Source organism: Triturus cristatus, chromosome 3_1 (genome assembly GCF_964204655.1).
Source record: "Triturus cristatus chromosome 3_1, aTriCri1.1, whole genome shotgun sequence".
Taxonomy (NCBI): Eukaryota; Metazoa; Chordata; class Amphibia; order Caudata; family Salamandridae; genus Triturus; species Triturus cristatus.
In genome coordinates, this window is record NC_140583.1 from 1,170,327,970 (window position 1) to 1,170,353,813 (window position 25,844).

Below are 25,844 nucleotides of genomic sequence, written 5' to 3' on the forward strand. Positions count from 1 at the left end.
AATTGACCCACTCCCTGATTCAGATCTGTTAGCTCCTAGAGCTAACCTCAGATCATCTGCTGTCAGCAGATGTATCAGGCCTAGTGTGGAGGGACTCTGTCCTAGCTTCAGGTGTCTTGCAACACACATGGCTTTCAAGTCGAAGAAAGTCATGTCCTTATACTGAGGCTGGGTGGACCCACTGGCTCCATCCCTTGAGGGCATTCTAGTGTTATGCAATGTTGTACTACCTACACTAGTTTGTGGCCTACTGATCCTAGCTTGAGCTGTAGCAAGGGTGTGCTATCCCTTTACAAACAACTCTAAGTTCAGTAGAACTTGCTGATACTAAGCTTGACTTTATATGTACCTTGAGTACCTTTAGTGGTTTTCAGTTAGTAATTCAAATAGAGATTTTCTTGTAAAACAATGGCAAGCTGGAATCCCACACGCTGCCCACCAATGTGTGAAGTTGGCCTGGCATATGCTGGTCACTAGTTATAGTGGCCCCCTTGCACCAGTCCAATTCGACTCTTATGGTAGATAGGTTAAGACAACCTTTTAAAGAAAGCTATCCTAGTGGTAGCTGTGTAGAGCAGACTTCAGGCTAAGTCTCAGAGGAATGTAAAGCAGCTTGTTTTATCTTATAATCTCTTGAATTAACAAATGAAAGGACATGACACTGGTATATATATAAAATATATATGTATTTATTTCTAGACACACTCTACTAATCTCTTTATGAGATTAAAAGTCAGGAACATATGCACAAATCAATGTTTCACAACAAATTAAGCACGTATATGGCTGGGGCCATAGGGGCGTACCAGAACATATACTAAAAAAGAGGTATAGGAATGTCGACTTGCAAGGGGACAAGGCCTAGGGCCTTTAGAATCACTGGGGCCTCACTAATCCACCCAAGGCTGGTAAGTAAAGGACCCATGGGAGACGCCTGCAGTGTGAGAACACAGCCGCGGGTTCCCTATTGATTTCAATGGAGCAAGTTGCGGTTGGATTTTTAAAGTTTTAGGGTACTTCGGGAGAGTCTACAAGCAAGCCACTTACAGGGTAAGTACTTCGAGGGCCAACACACACAGGAGCACGGGATTGCATGATTTACCTCTCCCAGGGAAGCCGGGTGCATAGGTGTCTTTTGGTGTTGGGTTGCGGCGTCGTTTTCAATGGAAGCCTAAGAAGATTTGCTGCTTGTGAAGACTGGAGAAGTGTCCAGTGGAATCCAAGGCTGGATTCTGAAGAAGGAAGACCTGAACGCAGAAGGGACAGTGTTCATGGCCACTTGCCAGTGACCCGGGGCCGGGAAGATAGATGCCCACGGTAGTCGGGTGATTTCATGTGATTCACCAGTGTCTTGACTCTTCAGCCACGAGGTCCAAGAGGCGTTGATGATGACCAGGAGCTGGTTTTGGAGTAAGCCCCAATGTCTGCAGCTTACTGAGGTATCGGCAACCAGATTGAAGCCAAGAAGCCTTGGCAACAGCAAGTCTTGTGGAAAGTGAAGAAAGTCTGCGGTGCAAACCAGCAAGGTGTGAGGGACTCTCCCAGCGAAGGTAAATCAGGGCAGGCCTGGAGCAACCAGGGGAGCCCTTTGGTTTGATGAGAAAGTCTTCAGGGGACCCACAAGTCAACACGCAAGGGATCGCAAAGACGCCTCATGAGGATTCACTTTACAGAAGCCCGTGGTCACTCGGGACGAGGTAGGCCACTGATCTTTGGTGGAAATCCTGCTGGAGGCTTGGACCACACGTGGTCCAATGCACAAGTTCATAGAATGTCGTGAAGGGGTTGCGCTCGACAATAGTGCACTGTACCCGGGTATTGCTGTTCACTCGTGGGCTCCACTCGCCTCTGCTTTGCTAGGGACTCACAATGGTCGTCGAGAAGTCTGGAAATTGCCTTCTGGGGCAGCAGGGACTTCGGACTCTGGCGGGAGTGGGAAAGTTTGCGACTGTTAATTCAAAGTTTTGGTGCCTGCCAAGCAGGGGAGTCACTCCTTGACTCCAAAGGAGATTCTTCAGTCTTCCAAAGGTAGTAGGACGTCGAAGGTCCAGGATTCTTCTTGTAGAGTGTCGTCCAGGGATATCTAGTTTGCAATGGCAAGGGTTCCCTATCTTATACTGAAGGAAAGGGAGGGACTTGCTCTATGACCACTCCTCTGGGAGGGTCAGGGGAGTGGGTGGTTACACCCACTTCCCTTTGTCCAGTTTCGCGCCAGAGCAGGGGCAGGTAGCCCTTGAACCGGTTTGAGCTGGCATATGCACAGAGGAGCCTACTGCTCCCCCAGTGCAGGACTTCAAAGCACTCTAGAAGTGCACCCACCCAGCCCCAATACACTAAATCCTGTCTGAAAGGTGGTGACACCTCCCTGTGACAGGATGCCTATTGTTGGGCGTCCTTCACTGCGAGTTTCAGTCAGCAGCAGGAGGGCAGCCCAGTGTCTGTGCTGGTGGCATCCATTTTGTGATGCCAGGCTCTTTCAGATTTCTACTGTGTTTCCACAGTAGGTACATGTCTATCCCTCTAGAAGGGTGAGATCATACTCCCACACCAGTTACTGGTGTGGGGGTATGATTCCAAGGCATTTGACAACAAACACGACATGTTTTGATGCAGCCATCCCAAAGTTAGCATTTACCGCTAGGTTATAATGCACTTAAGAGTATATGGTTTAACCACATCCACAAACAGCCACAGAGAATAGACTCTGCCAGCTGCAGAAGGACCCTGCTGCAGAGGCACCCCCTCACATTGATAACCAAGCACCCTGCCCTCAGGATTGATAGGGCCTGCCTTAGGGGTGACAGATAGGTTTATATGTGTGTGTAAGGTGAGATATGGGGAACCTATACCTCAGTGAAGAGTGCTAACACTACCTCACCCAGGCTGCAGTAGCAGGCCTGTGGTGTCAGATTTAGTCTGCTTCCCAGGGGTGGCATAATACATGTTTCAGCCCCTGGTAGGCCTGTGAGGTACCTATGCCCTTGGTACCTAAGGTACCATATACTAGGGGTTCATAAGGTACCACAGTATCCAATCACTAGTGCATCTAATAAGCACTCCAAGTTGTTTAGAGAGAACAGAGAGACTGGGGCCCTGATTAGCAGGGTCCCAGCCAGACTATAGCCAGAAACCAGTGTTAACATCAGAAAAAAAGTGGGAGCAACATAAGTGCAGATCCTACTCTCCTACATGTACCCTGTTCTGGATGCCTTATCAAGTTCTGCCCAAATTCCTTCCTTCCTATCCTTTTCTCTATTCCGGCGGGCTAGCTTGTACTTAGCCCTTAGTACCTTTATTTGGTCTTGGTTTCTAGGGCTAGTTTTTAAAGCGCACATCAGTGCCTTCCTTTTTTTGGTACAGAGAGAATTAAACCAACCTTTGCCAACTTCTGGCTTTGACACTTTCGAGCGCGTAAGTGCCATTTTTACTTTCTCAAAAATGCCACAAAAGGTCATTAGCATTTCCCCTGGCTCAGCATCTGGTTCTAGATATAATAATATCTTACTCCTTGTGCTTTGAACAATGGCCGCAGTTAGTTTGGGTTTATCAGTGTGAGCCCACTTTAGTTATAATCCATTTCTTCTTGCCACGAGAGGGGTACCAATATTTTGTGTGCAAGAAGAATTTTCTAGGGATACCTGTAACTGCAGTGAGAGTATGGCATGGTCACTAAAACTTGTAAATTGATTTTGAGACCTAGTGGCCCTTCGGCTAATTTGGGTGGTGAGTAATATATAGTCAATGATTGACTCTGCCCCATTCATCTGAAAAGTTCCCAGAAAATTACCTGTTACGGGTTCAGGGTCATAAGTCATTTCCATATTTCTAGAGGATAATATCCTGTTTAAAGATTCCCAATATTCATTATGGGAGAAGTGGTGTAAGGGGTCCCCCACGAATCCTTTAACCCACACACAGGGGCTGTATTAAACTTACAGGGGTGTATGTTGAAATCCCCCAGCCAGATAATATTTGGTGCCCCATTTCTAGTGTCTCCTATTCTAGGAGAGTAGGATCTGCCTTTGGTTACCCCCACTTTTTGCTGGTGTTTCACAGTTTTTTTTACTTTATTCTGGCTGGGACCCTGCTATTCAGGGCCCTAGCTTAGCTGCTTACTCTCCAAATTGATTCCATGTACTTTAGGTACACTCCAGATTGGATTCTGTGGTACCCTTGTGAGTCCCTAGTATATGGTATACTATGTACCCAGGGCATAGGTACCCCAGAGGCCTACCAGGGACTGAAGCATGTATTGTGCCACCCCTGGAAAGCCCTCCAAAATGACACCATAGGTCTGCTACTGCAGCCTGGGTAAGGTGGTGCATGCACCCCTTACTGAGGTATAGGTTCACTATACCTCACCTAACACTGCACATAGAAACCTATCAGTCACCCCTATAGAAGGCCTTGTCAATCCTGACGGCAGGGTGCTTGGTTATATGTGAGAGGGTGCCCAGGCATGAGCTGAGCCCCTCTGCAGCCTTCAGAATCTCTTCTCCAGGGTCGTGAGCAGTGCAGCCTGACCATATACTCTTAGGTGCATTATATTTTAAATGGTTAATGCTAACTTTGGACTGACTGCACGGAAACATGTTGTGTTTGGTGTCAAACACCTTGGAATCATACCCCCACATCAATTCCTGATGTGAGTATATGATCCCACCCTTCTAGAGGGAGAGACATGGCAGCATCGGTATACCCGGAACCAACTTAACTGAGCCCTGGCATCACAAAATGGATGCTGCAGCCACAGACATGGGTCTGGCCTCCTGCTGCTGACCGAAACTCCAGCAGGGGAGGCCAGGACAATAGGTTTCCCATCACAGGGAGGTGTACCCACCTCCCAGACAGGATGATGTGTATTGGGGCTGGGTGGGAGCACTCTCAGAGTGCTTTGAAGTCCTGCACTGGGGTGCACATTTGGTGTCCTTGTGCATAGTCCAGCTCAAACCGGTTCAGGGGCTTCCAGTCCCTGCTCTGGTGTGCTCTGGTGTGCTCTGGTGTGAAACTGGACAAAGGAAATGGGTGTAGCCCTCTTGCCAAACCCTCCCATAGGTGGGTCCCCAGAGCTAGTCCAAACCCTTCCTTAGGTATATATAAGTTAGGAACCCCTGGCAACAGGACTTTAGATATCTCTGGACAAAACTCTGAAGCTGAATTCTGGAACTTAGACGCTCTACTCAAGACTAGATGACTGAAGAAATCTCCCTCGAGGTCAAGGAGTGAATCCCCTGCTTGGCAGGCACCAAGGAAGCATTTTGCCGGTTTTCATCTCCGAAGCTCCCGCCGGACTCTGAAGTATTTGCAGCCCAGGAAGAGGATTTCCAGAAATTTCACAGGCTGAGCTGAGTCCCCAGCAAAGCTGAGACCTGCAGCCCTCGTGGGTTGCCTGGAACCGGAACTCCTGGTCACGTGCACATTCGCAAGTGCCTTGACTTCTCAACATTGCTTGAAGTTGTGCTTGGGGTTACTTGTAGCTCCCACCTCGAGCACCATCTGCACTGAAGATTGTGGGCCTACACTCCATGAGTGTTCCGTGAGCCCGCTTCTTGCATTTCAGCTTGAGGCTCCTTCGTGATCCCTGGTCCGTCGACTGGTGGGTCCCTGAGAAGGCAACTCTTATTTTCCCGGGGCTTCCCTCGTTGCTCCAGGCGTGCTCTGACTCCCCACCGATGGTGAGTCCCTCAGACCTTGCTGGTCTGCACCGAAGCATCTTTCTACTTTCTGTGTGGGTTGCTGTGGCCAAGGCTTGTTGTGTCCAATCTGGGCATCAACACTGAAGCACTCGACATCCTTCGTGGTACAGCTCGAATCCAGCTCCTGGTTGTCCTCGATGTCTCTGGTCGTTGTGGCTGAAGAGTGAAGCTTCACCTTCTTCACCTGAAATCACCAGACTTCAGTGGGCATTCGCCTATCGTGCTCCTGGTCACTGGCAAGTGATCCAGATTCTGTCCCCTCTGCTTTTAGGTTCTTCTCGACTTCGATCCAGGCTTTGATCTGTTTGGACACTTTGCATCTTCCCAGCAGCAGCACTTCTTCGCCAGGTCCCATTGAAATCGACAACACAACCCGACACCATTTGACATCTATGCACCCGGCTTCCCTGGGTGAGATAACACGAGTACTCTGGTGCTCCCGTGGGTGCTGACCCTAGAACTTCCTAAGTCCCAAAGGGTTTTGTCCTGACTCATTTCTAAGTGTCCCTAGTCTTTAAAAATCTAACCGCGACTATCCCCATAGATGCTAACAGCAGCTCTCGGATGGGTTCTCACACTGCACACGGCCCCCGTGGGTCCCCTGTGTAACAACCTTGGGTGGTTCCTTGGGGTCCCAGTGATTCTACAGGCTCTAGACCTTGTGTCTAGTTAAGTTGTGGTTCTTATACCACTATTTTAGTATATAGTTTGGCTCGCCCCTAGGGCCTGACGTGTATTTGTGCTATTTTACTGTACTATTTCAAGTGTAACTCATGTGTTTTGACCTCTAGCCTCATAAAGAGACTAGTAGGGTGTGTATAGATATAAATATATATATTTTATATATATACCTGGTGTGGTTGTATTTTATTTAGCCATTCAAGAGATTATAGACTGGTAAAACAAGCTGTTTTACATTCCTTCAAGACTTAGCCGGAAGGCTGCTCTCCATAGCTACCACTAGGATACCTTTCAATAAAGGTTGTCTTTAATCTATCATCAATAAGGTGTTGTTTGGACTGGTACAGGGTTCCCACTATAACTAGTGGACAGCATATACCAGGCCAACTTCTCACACCTATATGTTTAAGAGTCTTATCAATCTCCCCGACAAAAGAGTGGATATTTGGGCCAAACCGATTATTATAGATCAAGTTCCACATGCCTTCATGTTTTCAAATATAAGGATGTGAAAGTTTACATTGACAGAAATAAACCTCATTACCTTTCCACGGAAGTCATTTGGAATTAGAGTCAGGATACCCCCCTTTGCCCTCCCTGATACCCATGGTGTGGCTGGAGTTTGGAATGAATGATAACCATTTAAAAATATTGGTTCCGTGGACCAGGTCTCCTGAAAGCATACGACATCATGGTCCTGCCAAATTTGTAACCAATTTTGATCTCCCAATTTGGAAGGGATACCAGACACATCCCACGCTGCCATCTTAAACAGATCTTCTGTGGCCCGCCCTTGCAATTTGGGTTGGTATAGGCACTCTCCGATAACAGGGGCTAGGGTGACATAACTTTCGCAATTTGCTAGAATATTAGTTTTTGGTTTGTATAATCAATCACATGCCTCAAGGTCAGACGGGAGGGTGAATCTATTTTCCAAGGTTATATCTGCAGTCCCAAGATGGCGCTCTGGTTCCTTCCACGCCTGGCCCTTCCTCAGGGAACAGTTTTTCCTAGGTACCACCCAGAGGGGGGTCTTTAAAAATTCCCTAATGGTAGCGCAATGATTTGAGATCTCTTTGACGAAACTCCCCTCAATGACTAAAAGAGATATCTGACGACAGCTTTGTCCTTAAAGTTTAGGACTACGCAGTCTCCTGCCAATTCTTTTTTTGCTGAGCCTATCCAAGCTATCCTTCATGCCATAATCAATCTACTCGAAAGGTTCCTGCAAAAACCCTCTGCCTCTCTCAGATTCTGTGTCAACCAGTGTAAGGCTTTGGTCATCAGTTGATCTGTAGATTCCAGTTGGCCAGCCTTCAACCCTGGTACGTCCCCTAGCAATATCACCAAAGGTGCAGCCTCTGGGGGTAGGTGTAAAAACTGCAGTCCAGGTATCCTCTGTCCAGTGATCGATCCTTCTACCCCTTGTTTACCAAAATAACCGCCTGCCCCTGTCCGTGATCCTCCCTGACCCATAGATACTATGTCGGGGTTAAGGCTCCGGTAAGGTATTGCATCCTCTGTTCCGCTCAGATGTTGCATCGGGGGCTGGCGTTGGACGGCTATATTGGAATTTGTCGCCATATTGGTATCAAAGTTGTCAGGTTGGAGATGTGACCGGTTAACCCTTTCAGTGGGCACAGTCTCAGTCTTTGAGCTGTTAGTAGGTAAAATCATTCTACACGCCTGTGCTTGTATTTGGGTCTCTTTATCCAGACTTGACTCCGGCCAAGTGGGCAATGACTTTAGTAAGTGTGCACTACTTGTGGCCTGGGTTTCTAAATCTACTAGCCTCTTTTCAATCCGAGTTAATTTTTGTAATATGGAGTTTAACAAAGTGGCCACCAAAGTTTCAAATCTCAGCCACATATCCTCATTTAGCATGGGACTTGCAGTGCATGGGGGACTTCGATCAAGCTTTCTCCACCTTGTGCATCTTGTGCATCGCACTCCCCAACTAGGTCATCATTTCCCTTTGCTTTTGCTACTCTGGGGGTTTTTGCCGGTTTATTTCTCTGCGGACCACCTCACCTTTTCCTCTTGCTTAGATTCCCATTGTTAGCTCCCGTGGGCTTCTTCACCCCTATGGCCCTAGATGAGGTTCTTTTTGCTAATAGGGCACGATCTTGCTGCTCCGAGACCCCACCAGAAGATGATAACATTTCTACTTCCTGGATTGATGGGGGAGGTTGTGTATCAGCAATATGCACAATTTCTTTCCCCATGGTGACCCCTGTCTGCAGCACAGGCTCCAGAGATAGACGGCGCTGTGTCAATTCAATTTCATGATTCAAAACAGATGTGACTCTAGTTAAAAAAAAAGAGTCAATAGTCCCCACAATTCCGCCTCCTGAGCGGTCATTCAGAGACTTGCACATAGTCATTTTACTCATCTTACTCATTTACGACAAACTTTGGGCCTGAACTGCAAATAGGAAATAGCAAACTGCTAGCAAATATACAAAAGAGGTAAAAGGTGAAACGCAAAAGCCAGTACCTGTAGATATCAGGAGTCAGAGGGTGGGCCCAGCCTCCTCTGGGCTCCGACGGGCGTGGACAGGCCCGCCCTTGGCCCAGGCTTTGCCCGAGCGTGGCCCGGGTGTGGCCCCATGCACATCCCGCACTGCAGGAGCGTGTCGCGCTTTTGTGATGAGGTGGGCGGAAACAGGAACTGGCAGCAGTTGGCCATGGGAGATGGGAGTTGTAGTGCTCTCCCCAGTGATATCTTCTGTGCTCGGTTTCCCTCTGCGGGTTCTTTCAGCACGGCGACAACACAAGCGATGTGCTGCCCTTCCCGCAATTCCTCCTCAGGTCGTTAGCTGGTGGCAGACTGAGTACATGGAAAGAGTCAAGAGAAGCGAATAAAGAAGCAACAGAGGTGCCGAAAGAGGCAAAGGAATGAACAAAGAGGGAAGAGGATTGAGGAAAGAGGCAAGGGGTGCAGAAAGAAGCAAGAGAGCTGCAGAAAGAAGCAAACGAAGTGCAGAAAGAAGGAACAGAGTTGCAGAAAGAAGTAACAGGGAGGCAGAAAGAGGCAAAAGGGGTGCAGAAAGAAGCAAGAGGTGCTGAAAGAAACAAAAGAAGTGCAGAAAGAAGGAACAGAGGTGCACAAAGAGGCATAATGGGTGCAAAAGAGGGAAGAGGGGTATGAAAAAGACATGAGGGGTGCAGAAAGAAGCAAGAGGGGTGCAGAAAGAAGCAAGAGAGATGCAGAAAGAAACAAAAGAAGTGCCGAAAGAAGGAACAGAGGTACAGAAAGAGGCAAGAGTAGTACAGAAAGAGGGAAGAGGGGTGCAGCAAGAGGCATGAAGGGGCAGAAAGAAGCAAAAGAGGTGCAGAAAGAAGCAAGAGGAGTACAGAAAGAGGGAAGAGGGATGCAGAAAGAGGCACGAGGGGTGTAGAAAGAAGCAAGAGAGGTGCAGAAGGGGGAAGTGGGGTGGAGAAAGGCAAGAGGGATACAGAAAGAAGCAAGAGAGTTACAGAAAGAGAAACAAGAAGTACAGAAAGAAAGAACAGAGGTGCATAAAGAGACTAGAGGGGAGCAGAAAGAGGGAAGAGGGGTGCAGAAAGAGGCACAAGGGAAGTGCAGAAGGAAGGAACAAAGGTGCAGAAAGGTAACATGGGTGATGAAAGAGGGAAGAGGGGTAGAGAAAGTGGCAAGTTGGTGCAGAAAAAAGCAAGAGAGCTGCAGAAAGAAAAAAAAGAAGTGCAGAAAGAAGAAACTGAGGTTCAAAAGAGGCAAAATGGGTGACAAAAGAGGGAAGAGGGGTGCAGAAAGAGGCACGAGGGATGCAGAAAGATGCAAGAGAGGTGCAGAAAGAATCAAAAGAAGTACAGAACGATGCAACAGAGGTGCAGAAAGGACAAGAGGGGAGCTGAAAGAGGGATGCAGAAAGAGGCACAACGTCTGCTGAATGAAGGAACAGAGGTGCAGAAAGAAGTAAGAGAAGTGCAGAAAGAAGCAACAGAGGTGCAGAAAGAGGGATGAGGGGTGGACAAAGAAGCACGAGAAGTGCAGAAAGAAGCGACAGAGCTGCAAAAAGGGGTAAGGGGGTGGAGAATGTGGCAAGACGGGAGCAGAAATAAGCAAGAAAGGTACAGAAAGAAACAAAAGAAGACCAGAAAGAAGGAACAGAGGTATAGAAAGAGGAAAGAGAGGGGCAGAAAGAGAGAAGAGGGGTGCGGAAAGAAGCATAAGTGGTGCTGAAAGAAACAAAAGAAGTGCAGAAAAAAGGAGCAGAGGTGCATAAAGAGGCAACATCGGTGAAGAAAGAGGGAAGAGGGGTGGAGGAAGAGGGAAGGGGTGCAGAAAGAAGCAAGAGAGCAGCAGAAAAAAACAAAAGAAGTGCAGAAAGAAGTAATAGAGATGTAGAAAGAGGCAAGAGAGGTGCAGAAAGAGGCCAGAGAGGTGCAGAAAGAGGTAAAAGGGGCGCAGCAAGAAGTGAGAGGTGCAGAAAGAAACAAAAGAAATACAGAAAGAAGGAACACAGGGGCAGAATGAGGCTAGAGGGTTGTGGGAAGAGGGGTGTGAAATAGACATGAGGGATGCAGGAAGAAGCACGAGAGGTGCAGAAAGAAGCAACAGAGGTTCAGAAAGAGGGAAGAAGGGTGGAGAAAGTGACAAGAGAGGTGCAGAAAGAAGCAACAGAGAAGCAGAAAGAGGGAAGAAGGGTGTAGATAGAGGCAAGGGTGTGCAGAAAGAAGCAAGAGAGCTGCAGAAAGAAACAAAAGAAGTGCAGATAGAAGGAACAGAGGTGCAGAAAGGTGCAACAGGGTGAAGAAATAGGAAAGAGGGATGGAGAAAGAGGCAAGGGGTGCAGAAAGAAGCAAGAGAGCTTCAGAAAAAAAACAAAATAAATGCATAAAGAAGGAAACAGAGGTGCAGAAAGAGGCAAGATGGGTGCAGAAAGAAACACAAGAAGTGCAGAAAGAAGCAACAGAGGTGTACAAAGAGGTAGGAGCAGTGCATAAAGGAGGAAGAGGGGTGGAGAAAGAGGCAAGAGGGATACAGAAAGAAACAAGAGAAGTGCAGAAACGAACAAAAGAAGTGAGAAAGAAGGAACAGAGTTGCAAAAAGAGTCAAGAGTAGTGCAGAAAGAGGAAAGAGGAGTGCAGCAAGAGGCACGAGGGGGGCAGAAAGAAGCAGAAAGAAGCCCTGGGGAACTGGTGGTCCCCGGGGCTTGGGGGGCCTGCGAGGCCTGCCCGCTCATTATTATGGATGCCCCAGGGAGGTGACTGTCCCAGGACAGCGTGGGGGGCAGAAGCCCCCCATGCAGTTTTTTTCATAGAGCCTTGGGGAGATGGCCATCCCTGGGGCTGCGGGACCCCGCTGGCCCCCGCTAAATATAGTTTTTTGATTACCCCAGGACCTGGCCCACCGGGAGGCTCATTAAAACGAAGCGTGGGAGACAGGGCTTCATTTTTTAAATTTTTTGGCGGGATTTGCGCACCCAACGTGAATTCTTACAATTTGTTTTTTTTTTAAATGCTTTTATTTTGGGCCAGGGGTCCCTGTGGGACTCCCTGAGCAGGCCCAGGGGGTCAGGTTGTTTCTAAACTTCCCCCTTTTCTTGTTTTTTATCTTTTTTTTACTGTTTTCTGGTGACTTGGTTTTACCGAGTCACAAGATGGCTGCCAACACTACACTTCTTGGTTTGGAGTGTCGATAGCCAATCAAAATGAAGCTCGTGCTCGGGAGGGTTCAAGAATCCTCCTAGGCCGCCAGATATCAATATTATTATTGTTTTAATTTCTCAGGAACTACTGAATGGATTTACACCATTTAAAATAAAACATGCTTTCTGAACCAAGACCTACCTTTTTTGCCAAATTTGGTGTAATTCCGTTCAGCAGTTCGGGCTGTAGCTTGGTCTAAAGAGTCCTATGGAAATTAACATGGAAAAAACGTGTTTTGGGACCCCCCTTTTTTCTTGGCTCCTGCTCTATGAATCAGCCTTAAACTTTCAAGACAGGAGCTGACCTGAGTGAACCATTCATTTTTTAAAGTTTTGCGAAGATTGGTCAAACGGCGCCAAACTTATTGGCAAAAGAAGAAATGCTTTTTGAATGGAAACGAGGTCCTAACTATAACTACTGACCGGTGACTGCCAGTAGGTAACATTAATATATGTATATATAAGCATATATATAAGCAGTCTAACATCGATCTAGTAACTACCACAAGTGGCAAACCTTTTTTGGAGAGAGTATATTGCAGGTTTTCCTTGGTAAAGAAGGCAGGAGGGTTTCGCTTCTCACAGAGAAACCCAGTATGTACTTTATGCAGAGGAGGAAGACAAGAAATGGAGTTGGGTAGCAGGCTTTCTTACTACAAACAGATCCTTTGCCTTAAAATGTGGGAATTCTTCCTAGCAAGGATATTAATGTGATATCTTGGAACGCAGCCGGTTTAAGCACTAATAAAAACAAACTCTTATTCTTGAAAGGTCAGAGTGCTGATATAACATGTCTACAAGAGACTTGGATCTCAAAGGACTGGTCCATTGAAGACTATATAGTGCTGAGCTAGCCTGCGTTCCCTGTGAATAGAGGTCATGCTAAAGGAGGTATTGCTAATATGCTAAGTACGAGTCTTAGCTGGTCATATAAAGACATTTTTCATGCCTCTAACTTAATTCAGGCAATTAAGTTAGAGTACAAGGATGCCCAGGATCATTTGAATTCCCTGTTGATTGTAAATGCATATTTACCTCCCGACGCATTTTACTCTTACCTATTAAAAGATCTATTTGTTTTTATCTCCTCTACCATGGAAAGTGAAGACTGCAGGTTCCTAATGTTAGTAGGATATTTGAACTCTAATGTCTCTTCTCATAGTATAAGGGTATTCACTATCATCGCAAAAAATGAAGCCCTAAACATCCCCAATGCCCAATTTCCAAATCAAAGCAGGACAGACAAAAGAGGAGTCTCATTACTTGAAGGTCTGAGAAGTTTAGATCTCATAATTGCCAATGGGAGGTTAGAAAAGGATATCCCTGCAACTTATACTCATATGGCGCCAACTGGGAGATCTATTATAGATTATATGTTGATTCGTTCCAACTTTGAATTCACTTGTGCTAAGGTAGGCTCCGGGAATTTTAGAGACTGTACAATAGGGTTCAATGCAACAAACCGTAGAATTCATTGGAATACTCAAGCAACCGCTAAATTAAAAGTGAACTTAACGGCTCTGATAAGAGATCAGCAGCATTTAGTATCGGTCGAGTGTGATTCTACCCAATCTGACTTACTCAAAGCCTTTTCCCATAATGTAGGCTCTCTAGCTAAATCATGTAAATCATCACATCCTCCAGTTAAATGGAGCTCACATCTTAATTCCCTGCTTTCCATAAATAGGGAAATAAATAAATTAGTGAGGGTCCAGTTCCTGAATGTTTCATTAAAAAAGTAAATTAATAAACCTATTAAGGAGCAAAAGACAGAGAAAAAACGTTCCCTTGGACAATTAAAGGAGGATGGTGTGTGGGTGCAGTTAAAAGAGGCAGCCTCAAAAAATAATTCCAAGAGGTATTGGGAAATAATCGCCGACTGCTGTGGCACAAGAGTGAAATCTCTCCCCATACCCATTAAAGAAGAGGAATGGAAACTTCACCTGGAAGAACTCTACTCTGCAAATTTTCATTCTACCAGTTCAGTCACCACGGCACCCAATCTGTTTAAAACCCCTGTATTCAACTATGTACATTCAATTAGTGATGTGGCTGGATTTATTAAAAAAATGAGATCCTCAGGAGCAATGGGTCCTGATGAAATTCCCAAGATGGTAATTAAAAAGGAACCACTTCTGTGGGCCACTTATCTAGCCCCACTGTTTAAATGTTTCTTCTCTCAGGGGACGACACCACCATCTTGGTCTGGAAGTATTCTAAGCCCTCTGTACAAAAAAGGCCCTAGAACACTTCCGGGTAATTACCGGCAAATAGGCTTATTAGATGCGGCGGGGAAAATATTTGCATGTAGTGTCCTCGATCACCTTATGGAATGGGTGATGGAGAAGAAGGTCCTCCCTATAGAACAAACAGGTTTTAGAAAAAATCATTCTACCCTAGATAATAGCTCCATGTTGAAACTGAGGAGAAATACACGATTTCTCGTAGGTCAAACGTATATATATGGCTTTCCGAGATTTTTCAACGGCCTTCGATAAGATAAGGTAACTATGGAGAACATTGCAAAAAATGGGTCTGCCTTCTCCCCTGCTATCCTTATATATCGCACTACATTCTCAAACTTGGTGTCAGATACTAATGGGAGGAAATCAAGGTTTATCAGATGTAATCCCTACAGAAAATGGCTTGAAACAAGGTTGCTTGTTAGCACCGTTGCTATTTTCTTTATATATAGTAGATTTACCCGATTGCTTCTCTCAGTCAGAGGGAGATGCACCAAAGATAAGTAGCCGGCCCTTTGCATGTCTCCTGTATGCAGATGATGCAGTAGTGATGGACCCAACCCCTATTGGGCTGAATAGAAAGCTGATATCACTACAGAATTACACAGTGGCCCATTTCCTGAAGATAAACGTATCTAAAAGTAAAATCCTGATCATTAAATGTAACAAAAGTAGAAAATCAAGTAATTTTAAGTGGCAAATTGGTCCTGAAAACCTGGAGGTGGTAGACTCATACCTTTATTTAGGGAAACTAATAGCGTGTAGTACGAAGAACAAACTTCATATTGAACATAGTTCCTGCAAAGCTACATCCCATGCTAATGGTTTGCGTATTTTCTACAGTGCCATGGGCAGAAGGCATTTTTTACATCTATTGATGGTTTTCAAATAAAAAATCCCTCCAGCCCTGCTCTATGCCATGGAATCAATCCCTGTTAAGGACTGGAGCTTTTATAGATAGGTTTGAAGGTCAGATTTTACGTAAACAATGTAATTTTAACACATTAGTTCCATCAGCTGCTATTAGATTGGAAATTGGCTTGATAAGCTCCTATATCCAGGTTTATCCAGGGTTTTACGTTGGGGATATCAGTTAAAAAACAGCGAGCCTGATTCATTAAGAGGTTTCATGTGTCAAGAAATCTTCGGCGATATGGCACTAAAAATAATTTGTGTACAAGAAGAATCAGTGATTACTCTCCCGCCATTAGAACTTAAATCTTTTTTAAAAACCTTAAGTGGCAAGACTGGCTATAATAGAGATATTAAATTGTGTAAGTCTAAAGATAGACTGAAGATAATAGCCAGGAAAAATTCACCGAGAATCTCACAGAAATATCTATTCTGGAACTTAGAACATGGAACTCAACGACTGCTCAATTTATGTTGTATGAATCTTTTACCTTAAAACGACTTGACAGCAAACTGGTCCCAGAATTTGAAAAATGGAAACATTTGTAATTTCTGCAAGCTGAGCATTCAGGCCCTGGATCATTGTCTTGTTTGTCTGTCCAGCATTGGTTATGAGTCGTCGTCGCTGGCTTCGGCCAGTGTTTTTACAAAATTGTGTTAAAAATGTAGCTTCAGCCCGTGACTTTCTCTTTTGCCCGAAAAATGAAGCAGTCTGTGTAAAACTATTCAATTAATTTGAGGAGTTGATGTATATATTTTACATTTTTATATATTCTTTTAAATGGGCTGTTAACCCCTGTTTATGTCACCCTTTTATGGAGTATTAATATTTTTTAGTTTTCAGATTATATTTTGCACATTTATTGGCTGCTATTTATTGCTCTTTGCACAATTGGGGTACGTTGTGCTCGTCTCTCACTTTTTCTCTTGTTGCGAATTTGAAACCCCAATTGAAGCAGGATGTTGGATTGTATTTTGCACATGAACTGGCTGCTACTGAATTGCTTTCTGCACAGGTTAGGATATGCTCTGTTACTCCGTTTTTCTTGCTGCTAATTTTAAACTGAACTCTCTGCCGAAGCTGGATTTTGGATTATACTTTGCACATGAACTGGCTGCTACTTATTGCTTTTTGCACACTCTGGGATATGCTTTGTTATCTGAATCCTCCTGCCGCTTATCCCAAACCCTGTTTTCTGCCAAAGCAGTTATGTGTTGCTGCCTAAATGTTTGAAATATTTTTTGTATTTAGCACTTTTTTACATGAAGCTACTATTGTTTAGTACGGTCCTAAACATACGTCACTTGCTATGAAAGAGGTCTTTTGGGCCTCTGTTTTCGCCTATGAGCTAAATGGTATTATTGTTGAAAACCTTAGTTATTTCGCTTATTAGGGTAAATGACAACATCTACTAATGCTATGTAAGGGAAAATCTAGACCTGCTATGTAGGCTTTCGAAAATGTATGATGGTCCAAGAAATTAGTTTTCCTTATGTTTTATTATGTATATGTAATAATTTGCATGTATTTTAATGTGGAACTCATTGGAGTTCCAAATCTTTAATAAATATTAAATTGAATTGAATTACTAGTAGTAACTTCATATTCGCAGATTCAATCTTAGATGTTTATACCTCTTGATCTTAGGGGGGTGAATACCAAAAAAGTGTAGACCTATTGCAAGAGAAAATTTACACATGGTTCGTTCTACACGGGTAAAATTACCTTTGTGAATAGGGTCCACTGTCTGTGTACCTTCATCTCATGCATAACTTCCTTGTTCATCATTTTGTCTGCCTTCTGGTATTGGTATCTGCTTCGTGATTTCTCTATATGAGTTCTGTTCAAAAGAAACAATATCAAAGCTCACATCCTGTAGTTGAATCTACATTAATGTAGGGACAGGGTTTAGAGACCCTGTACTCCCCTAGGTGTCAAAATCCCAGCCAATGCACAGAGGTGCCAAAGTGAAGAGAAGAAACAATCACTACACATTAATCACTGGCACCTGTGTTTGGAAAGGTATTTAAAATGCTGATGCAGTCTCCCCTAGGCATCATCATCAGCAATCATTTGTACACACCCTGAACCACCTCCAGCTCGTGTGAAACTGCCTGTTTCCCCGGAAACCTGCCCAATCAAAGCACAGGGACCAAAGATTCGTGTTACTTTGCATTGGGAAGATGTTCCATTGGTTGATCATGAGCATTCCCATGCATCCATGCATTGATTTTGGCACATTCCCATATTTACAAAGGCTTGTTAACCTGGGAATGTGTCAAAATGTTACACTTTCCCCAGTGAGGCGTAAAAAGGAAAAATATCTTTACCCCTCCTCATTATTTCCTCTTTCCATGTGTGCTGCATTTTTCAGCACACATAGAAAGAGGAAACCTCATCAGGATGCTCCCCTCTTCCAATGCAGGGTGGGGGGGGGCAACTGTGGAGCATTCCTGAAAAGCTCGCCAGTCCCTTACTGGTCAGCTTACAACATCACTTTCTGAGTACACATGCAATCTCCTCGGTGGCAGCTGTAGTGCTAGTTTCTCCTCTATAGTGCCAATGTGCACCTTATGTACTGCATGTGAATTTATTTTAGCCGTCAGAGGATTTGTTTTGTTATGTGTATTTGTAAAGCGTAATGTCAGTTGTAAGGGTATCCTGAACACTGAGTAGGTGTTTGCGCCTAGCCCTACTTATGGTAGGTTGGTTAATTGAAAAGCCAGGTCTTCAGCTTTGAAATTTAAAAAGAGAGAAGTCTCTGATATGGAGAAGGAGGTTGTTTCATGCTTTAGGAGTGATGTAAGAGAATTCTTGTCCTTTGGATCTGGTTCTCTAAATGCGTGTGATGTTCGCATGTAGGAATGCTGCAGAGATGAGGTGTCTGGATGGTTGGCGGAAGGGGATGCATCTCTTAAAGGAGGTCTGGCTTGAGTTGTAGAGTGCCTTGAATGTGTGTAAGGAGTTTGAATTGTATGTGAGGAGTCTGTATTGGAAATTAGGGCCTCCAGTCACCTACCAGTACCTTAATCACAATAGCAAAGGTAGAGGCAAAACCCCACAGTGACTCTTGTAGCTGAGAATGATTATAGTGTGATTGACACTCCCACCAATCAATAGATGAAGGGGGCTTAATCAGTGCCTCTGCCTTTGTACAGTGTGTGCTGGTGGCGTTAGCAATGGAGGCCAGTTAAAGCTCTCAAGATCTAGAAGAAATAAGGTTCATGGAATGGGTTTGTCATTTCATTCAGTAATCAGAATCTCAAATAGTAAAACATGTTTTGCAATGCCACAGGAAACTCATTCCATTACCAGCAAACAAAGCTGTCTAAAGCTGAAGTACGATGTGCTGTATTAAAAACAATTAAAAACAAGTACTGGCAAAGCCAGGAGGACTCGCTTTTTTTGAAGAAGCATAGGCATTCACATGTAGTAACTCATTCCAAGCAACCAGGTGCGTCATTTTCATATAATAGGCACGTTCTGACATCATAACGCACCTGTAATGTTGCATGGAGGAGGAGGGTGTCTTAAGAATTCCTACAAATGCTGATTGATTGCTGATTAATAAGATGTAATCAGCATCTATTCGTTTATTGTGTTTCTGGATAATTAATTACTCCTTTGTTCTGCATGCCATGCACAAATTTGGTGAGGGAATGAAAATCAATTGTCATAGCTGTTTATGGATTAGTTCAACAACATCTACAATAAGTTCAAGACACAATTGTTTTCTATTCTTTCCCTAGTACCAGTTTCCAAGCCTCAGGTTGTTCTTGCCGCGTCTACGGTACTCGAACTCAGCGAGTTCTTCACCATGAACTGTACACACGAGAATGGCACAAAGCCTACCTACACCTGGATGAAAGATGGCAAGCCCCTCATCAATGACTCTAGGATGCTACTGTCACACGATCAGAAGGTGCTAACCATCACTCGGATCCTTATGTCTGATGACGACATCTACAGCTGCTTGGTTGAAAACCCAATTAGCACTGGTCAAAGTGCTCCAATAAGATTAACCGTGTACAGTAAGTGAAGACGTAGTGAACATACCTTTTTGTATTTCAATTTGTATTGTTGGAATTGTGGTGGTAACTTTGGTGGTTACTATATCATTTGTAAGAAAATCTTATACAACGATTTCATAGTATTGAGCAAGAATAAGGGTAACATGCTTTTCACACAAATCTCTCTGATATGTCTCAACCAAAGCAGCCACATAAATTGGTTCCTGTCCCTTAGCTGCAAACCTTCTGGGCCAGATTTTCAATGAGCCATACAATTTGCTAAGTGCATAATTTAAACTGATGTATGCCGGTGCTTGGCAATGATTTCTATGCACAGGGACATATTTGCTCGATTTGCATGGCTGTAGTGCAGCAGAATCACCATACCACATGGTGTTGGAATGTCGGTGCTTTCAATGTGCATTTTGCTATTAGTTAGGGAGATGCAGAACTATTTTTGATCTCCTTGACTTCTCAGGGAAGGTGGACCAGAGGCTGTGATGACATCCGCAGGACTGTTTCATTAGGTGGGGACCTCAATGCCATTGATCTGATGCCATACACAGGTTGCATGATCCAAACATCAGCTGCCATGTTGATGCTCCATGTTGGCCGGTCTGTCATGCACTCCCCAGCCTTTAGTACCCAAATTGCATACAATATTCCAGTACCAGAAGTTTGCCAATAATTCTACCCATATATAATGGGTGGCTCGTACGTCAAATAATTACCTCCAGTATTTGAAAAGGCAGGATTTTATCATGGTTTGCTTCTACTGTGGCTGCCCTCTCTTAGGTAAAGAATTACCTCCAGTTTGCCGGCACCTATATTTTGCCATAGGTGTCCCCTCATGTCCAGTATTTCTTCCAGCGTTTCAGGGTCTTATTTGACCTTGGGTGCCCTTGTGTATGCCAAATATTTCCTGTAAATTCCCAGTGGCAGCATTTTGCCATGTGTGCCCCCATGCCAAGAATTTTGTCCAGTATCCAAGCCTTTCTCCACAGGGGCATCTATGTCAAGAACTGCTTCTAATATGTCAGGGCCTGTATTTTGCCATTGGTGCAGAGAAATATTACCAATATGCCAATAGCAGCATGTTACCTTGGGTGCCGTCACCAGCACAGAATTATTTTGATTATGGTATGGCCAGCTACAGACTCCCAATCCAAAAGAAATTTCAGTTTGGCGCTGTTCAATCCACTAATGTTTAATTGGGTTATATATAGCACCAAAGTATTTCTCTAATTTGACTGCGAAAGAAAGAAGCATACACACACACACACACTTGGCTAATTTAAGTATGCTTGTCTGGTCTACCGCTCTTGTATAATGGTTTAAAAGACTTGCTCCTCTCTGTGCTACTGGCTCATCTAAGAATCTCATTACAAGCATCCTGTCAAACTCATTTTTGATGGATACTTAAAAACTGGATTAAAATTGGTATGGTGTTAGTGCACTTGGTATTTTCAGGGTGTAGTAGTACAGTTTTGCAGTACTACAGCTCCTATATTCCAGCCCGCTCCTGATAGCCAGCTCACTCAAATCTGATGGAGTTTTTCTATGACAACCTGAAGCCTTAGCTGTGTAACATGCAGCTGGATGAACTAGACGGGACTGGGAATTGTTTTTACAGGGCTGTTACAGAGCACTTTCCACCGAAAATGATATTGTATTGTGTTTTGTCACTTATATAGTGCTTCATAACCCATTGCGGGGTGCCAAAATGTATTACTGTAAAGATAGCAAGCTACACCATTGGGAATTGCTAGGCTGGATGAGTGATGTATTTGTTGTGGGCCTATGTAGGAAGTGTAGTTGTGTTGTGGGTGAATGACTAGAGAGGTGCTCTTACATTGTCTTTGGAAACAGTACCTACCAGTGTGATGGAGAACAAGTTTTACAGGGCTGTTACAGAGCACCTTTCCACAGAAAATAATATTGTATTGTGTTTCAGCACTTATAGTGCCTCATAACCCATTGTCGGATGCCAAAATGGATTACTGAAAGGGTAGCATGCTCTACCATGGGAAAGTGCTTGGCTGGATGAGTGTTGTGTTTATTGTGTGCCTATGTGGGAAGTAGTCATGTTGCGGGTGAATGACTAGAGAGGTGCTCTTATTTTGTCTTGGGGCACAGCACCTACTAGTGTGATGGAGGAGGTGGTTTGAGAAAAAAATGTGCATGTTTTAACTGAAGTTAGATGGGGAAACAGACTTTACCATGCAAGCATTAAAACATAATGCCTTTACCATGTATCAATCACAATGCAATGCCTTTAGCAAGCATATTTTTGCCATGCATATGCCGTTACCATGCATGCCTATACAACAAAATGGTAAGTATATATATATTCACTGAAAAAAATAAAAGTTAAAGCAACGTTATAGCTCAGTGAAGTTTTTTGTGACATTACCTTTTTGAACTTAAAAAAACACATAAATTCACCAGTTATAGTTAGCAGTGCTAACTATGGCTTGGGCCCTCGCCATGCAATGCTTATGACCTTACATATGACATCACTCATAACATGGTCTATGATATCATTTATAACATGACTGTTGACATCTCAAATGACATCACTGATGACATCACTCAATATGTGTGCTAGTTTGTTTTGCAGTTTACAAAGTGGCAAGTAAACACCATATTACTTTTCTACATACTTTTGTACAGCGGGGTCTAGCTAACAGGTGAGAGTATTTACAAAACGCATGTGTTCATAATACACCCTAGCTGTGTAGAGGTATTGAACACATTATAAATGTTTGTATTCAAGAGTAAAGCTGTGTGCAAGTGACAGCTGACTTGTATTCTTTATGCTCTAATCAACTTTTTGGTTCTGCAAAACATTTCCAAAAGAGGAAAGGTACTACGTAGTAAATATTAACTTTTGTAAGCATTCTTGAGTTGTTGGAGAGAATCATGTCAGCATGATAATTTATATTTAACATAGAAGAGTGGGCTCACCAGTAACCCTGGGCGTAGTTCGCGAAGTAGCACTTCGCGAAGCTACGCAAAGTGAAGTTCGCACTACGCGAGCTACGCGTAGCACTACGCGAACTGCGTAGTAACATGTTCGCACTGTGCAAGATGTTATTTTCAATGATTGCACAGTGCGGACAAGCAACCGGCACTGTGCAATCATTGAAAATGGCATCTTGCACAGTGCGAGCTGTAGTTTTCTGCTGCTCGAGTAGATTTTTACTCGAGCAGCAGCTTTCTCAACGCGAACTGGTAGTTTCTCATCGCGAGGGGTCGCGAGCATACGCGACCCCTCGCAATGAGAAACCTGACCTCCTCGCGTTGGGAATCTCGCCGGGAGGTTTATTTTCCATTCTCGCGATCGCGAACAAGGAAAAAGTCTCGCGGGGATGTCATTTTGCTTGCTCGCGGTCGCCAACTTGACGTTGAGGACCGCGAGCAAGCAAAAAATGACCGCAGCACTACGCAACACTACGCTACGCGTGTTCGCACTGTGCTACGTGCAGTTCGCGTAGTGCGAAGTAGCGCGAACTTCGCAAACTACGCGAGCGTACGTAGTGCTTCGCCCAGGCCTACTCACCAGTAACTAACTTCTATACGCATGCTTGTTTTGTTTGCTTCAGAAGATGGGCTAACTTTACTAAAGTTTTCACCACAATATGAAGGTTACAGGTAGTATGATCTTTAGCATCTTCAGATCTTGGTTATTTTTAGCAAATAGTGTCTTTTTTTAACAACTGTTGCATAGAATGTACCCTGTTCTTTGTAGAATATTTTGAATACTCAGTGGTGTATTCCTCATGAGAGTTTCATTGTTTGCAAACAGTTTGGTATAGAATGAACTCTCTCCATTGTGTAGAAACTGTTTACAGTACTCAGTTCTCTACTGATATCAACGTTGTTTCTTAATGTTGGTTTGGTGGGTGTCAGGTCTTTGATACTGATTGTTTTGGAATTGATGTTTACTATTTTGGCTTTCTCTAAATAGTCTTTTAAAGATTTAACTTTGTACTCAAAGAGTGCTTCTTATATATCCATGGTTGTTTGTTAATGTGAACTATACAATGCGTAAAGTGTATGCTAAAGGGTCAGTGTTGCACATAATGATTGCTTTCATCACCTAAGGGAGTTGTTTCTGTGTTGGCAGTAATGATGTCTGATCTTACCCCGGTTTTTGTACTACTTACTGTCAGACCTCTAATGCCATAGTAATTTATATGATAGAGACACACAATGATCAGATCGGGGGAAGCAACCAAAACACAAAGAGATGATTGTATCACTGTCTCATAACAATATATGAAATAGAACATGAGGAGTAAGCGCAGCAAATTCAAATTAAATCAGGAGAAAGGAGAGACACAGCAAACACAAGGAGATGAAGGATGAAAACAAGCATCCTGGGAATGGTTTTGGGGTAACAGCCCTCATCAGCCAGGCTAGCTTTAATCGAGTTGCAAAGTGAGCAAGGGACCCATGTCTGGGCATACCCTGCCAACTTAGGGCAAACAAAGCAAACACAAGGCGATGATGGACGGAGCGCTGACAATTGGCAGACACTCAGCCCAATCAAACATCTGGGTTGAATCCATCAGCGTTCTTTAGCTCACCTCGCCACCCCAGTTCAGACTAAGCTATATGCAAATCAGTCTTGACCCTGCACCTCATGAGAACATTCCAGCCCGAACTGCCAAGCCAGGTCGTCCCTAGACCATAAACAAGCATCCTGGGACCCAGGGCCTGCCACAATGTTTATTTGGAGGGGGCACACGGCCCTATGACCCTTGCTGATTTAGGCCCCAGGGACCCCATCCCTGGGGCCCAGCACATCAAAAGGTGTATTGTTAGCGGCTGCAGGAGGAACCAGTAGGTAGTTATAGTTAGGACCAATGTTTTTATAGGAAAAGCCATTTTGTTTGCCAAATACTTCTTCACAAATCTTTCACAAATCTTCCCCTTTTTGGTCTAGCTGCTGTGTTGTAAGTTTTGTGGTGATCTGTCAAGCGGGGCCCAGAAAAAAAGGGGGTTCTAAAATGCGTTTTCCCCATGTTATGTCTATGGAGATTTTTCATTTTTTTAAAAATATGACCACAGCCTGAACTGCCAAACGGAATTAAAACAAATTTGACAGAAAGCTACATGTTGGCCAGAAAGTGTTCTTTTTGTGATTTGGTGTACATCTGTTCAGCAGTTTATGAGATATTTACCTTAAAAAAAATAGAAATCTGGGGACGCGAGTCCTTGCAGTGGACGTGTGGATCCCATTAAAATTTGATTCGCTGCCAACACTTCAACGAGGAAGTGTTGGCAGCCATCTTGGGACGCAGCTTGAAGCTGGACAGAGAAAAAAAGAAAAAAGAAAAGGGGAAGAGTAGGAACACCCTGACCCCCCACAGGGACCCCAGGGGGCTTAAAAGCTTGTTTTGAAAATTATTCTGTGGATTCCTGGGTGCAAACGCAAACTTGCAGCAAAATAAAAAAGATGCACGGTCTCCTATGAGTCTTTTTTAAAAAGCTGCAGTGCCAAAAATAAAGGAGAGGGGCACATGGGCCCACCCAACTTTAATTTAACTCTGGGACTGCCACCTCCCTGGGGCTTTTCCTATCGTTTGCTCTGCGCACCCCCACCATTGTATGGCTGCAGATAGGGTCTGTGTTGAGAGTGGTCCATATAGGGGTAGATGGAGACCACTGCTATGAACCCGTTCCAGAGTAAGACGTGCTGGTGCTGCGGGTGGTGCTGGTATGCCAGCCAGCACCGTGCAGGCAGAGCAGTGGATAGTGGCTGCCAGGCTTTCCCTTGTGCCTCACAGTTTAAGGCAGACGTTTTAAGGTGGATCCCCTTCTGCTCAAATTGTGCCTCTGCTTTAAGACTTTGCCCTGACATCAGAAGAGAGTGCCAGCCAACCGAGAGTGGTTCAAGTACTGTGGAGCCACGGAGAGGGGTGTGCGGGACTCTCTGCTGAAAAGGTACCGAGCTGTGCCCCCGACACACCTCCCAGTGGGGTCTGGACTCTCTTCTGGGGATGGGTGGCTCACAGTACTGCCCGTTACGAAGCACTGGTTCCAAGGGAGGAAAGGTCTGTGAGCATCAGAGTCTCCAAAACACAGGGAGGAGGTGTGGGGTCTCCCGAGACTGGGAGAACCAGGATCACACACTCAGGTCAGTGAGCGCCGAGCACTGCTTTACCTCATAGAGCAGCAAAAAAAAAGACCTTGATTGGAAACCCCATGATTTATCTTCCTCTGCTTTACCATCTGCTGCACAATAGGTAGTAAATCTGCTCACCCTCCACCCATTTGTCACTGGTGCTTTTTGTGGTAAGATATGGGCATCAGTATTTATGTAGTGAGTTACAAAGAGCTTAAGACATTCGACGAGGCGCTAAATAGCTTTGAGGATGGCTAGGACGATACTGCATTAGTTAGTGGTTCCAAAAGACACGGTTATCCATAGTGGGTGGAATCATGGATGCAGCGGCATCCTTCATGAAGCGCCCCTGGCTATTGGACTGTCTGTAAAAGAGTAACCCAAGGAGGTGAAGTGACTCTCTTTACTATAAACAAACTGGACTGTCGCGTGTTAAATGTGATAAATAGATGCAAACACAGTTTATTGGGTTAAAAAGCCAGATATTTGTAAA

At 44.5% G+C, this 25,844-nt stretch overlaps 1 protein-coding gene across 4 annotated transcripts in view; it reads left to right on the forward strand.

Annotated features, from left to right (window-relative positions):
- HEPACAM (hepatic and glial cell adhesion molecule) overlaps positions 1 to 25,844 on the forward strand; it is a 1,886,975-nt gene that overhangs the window by 837,150 nt on the left and 1,023,981 nt on the right. For all 4 annotated transcript variants that reach the window (XM_085646093.1, XM_085646094.1, XM_085646095.1 and 1 more), the window contains one exon: positions 18,958 to 19,239. In XM_085646093.1, the coding sequence (XP_085502219.1) occupies positions 18,958 to 19,239 (282 nt within the window). The remainder of the gene's footprint in view (positions 1 to 18,957; positions 19,240 to 25,844) is intronic.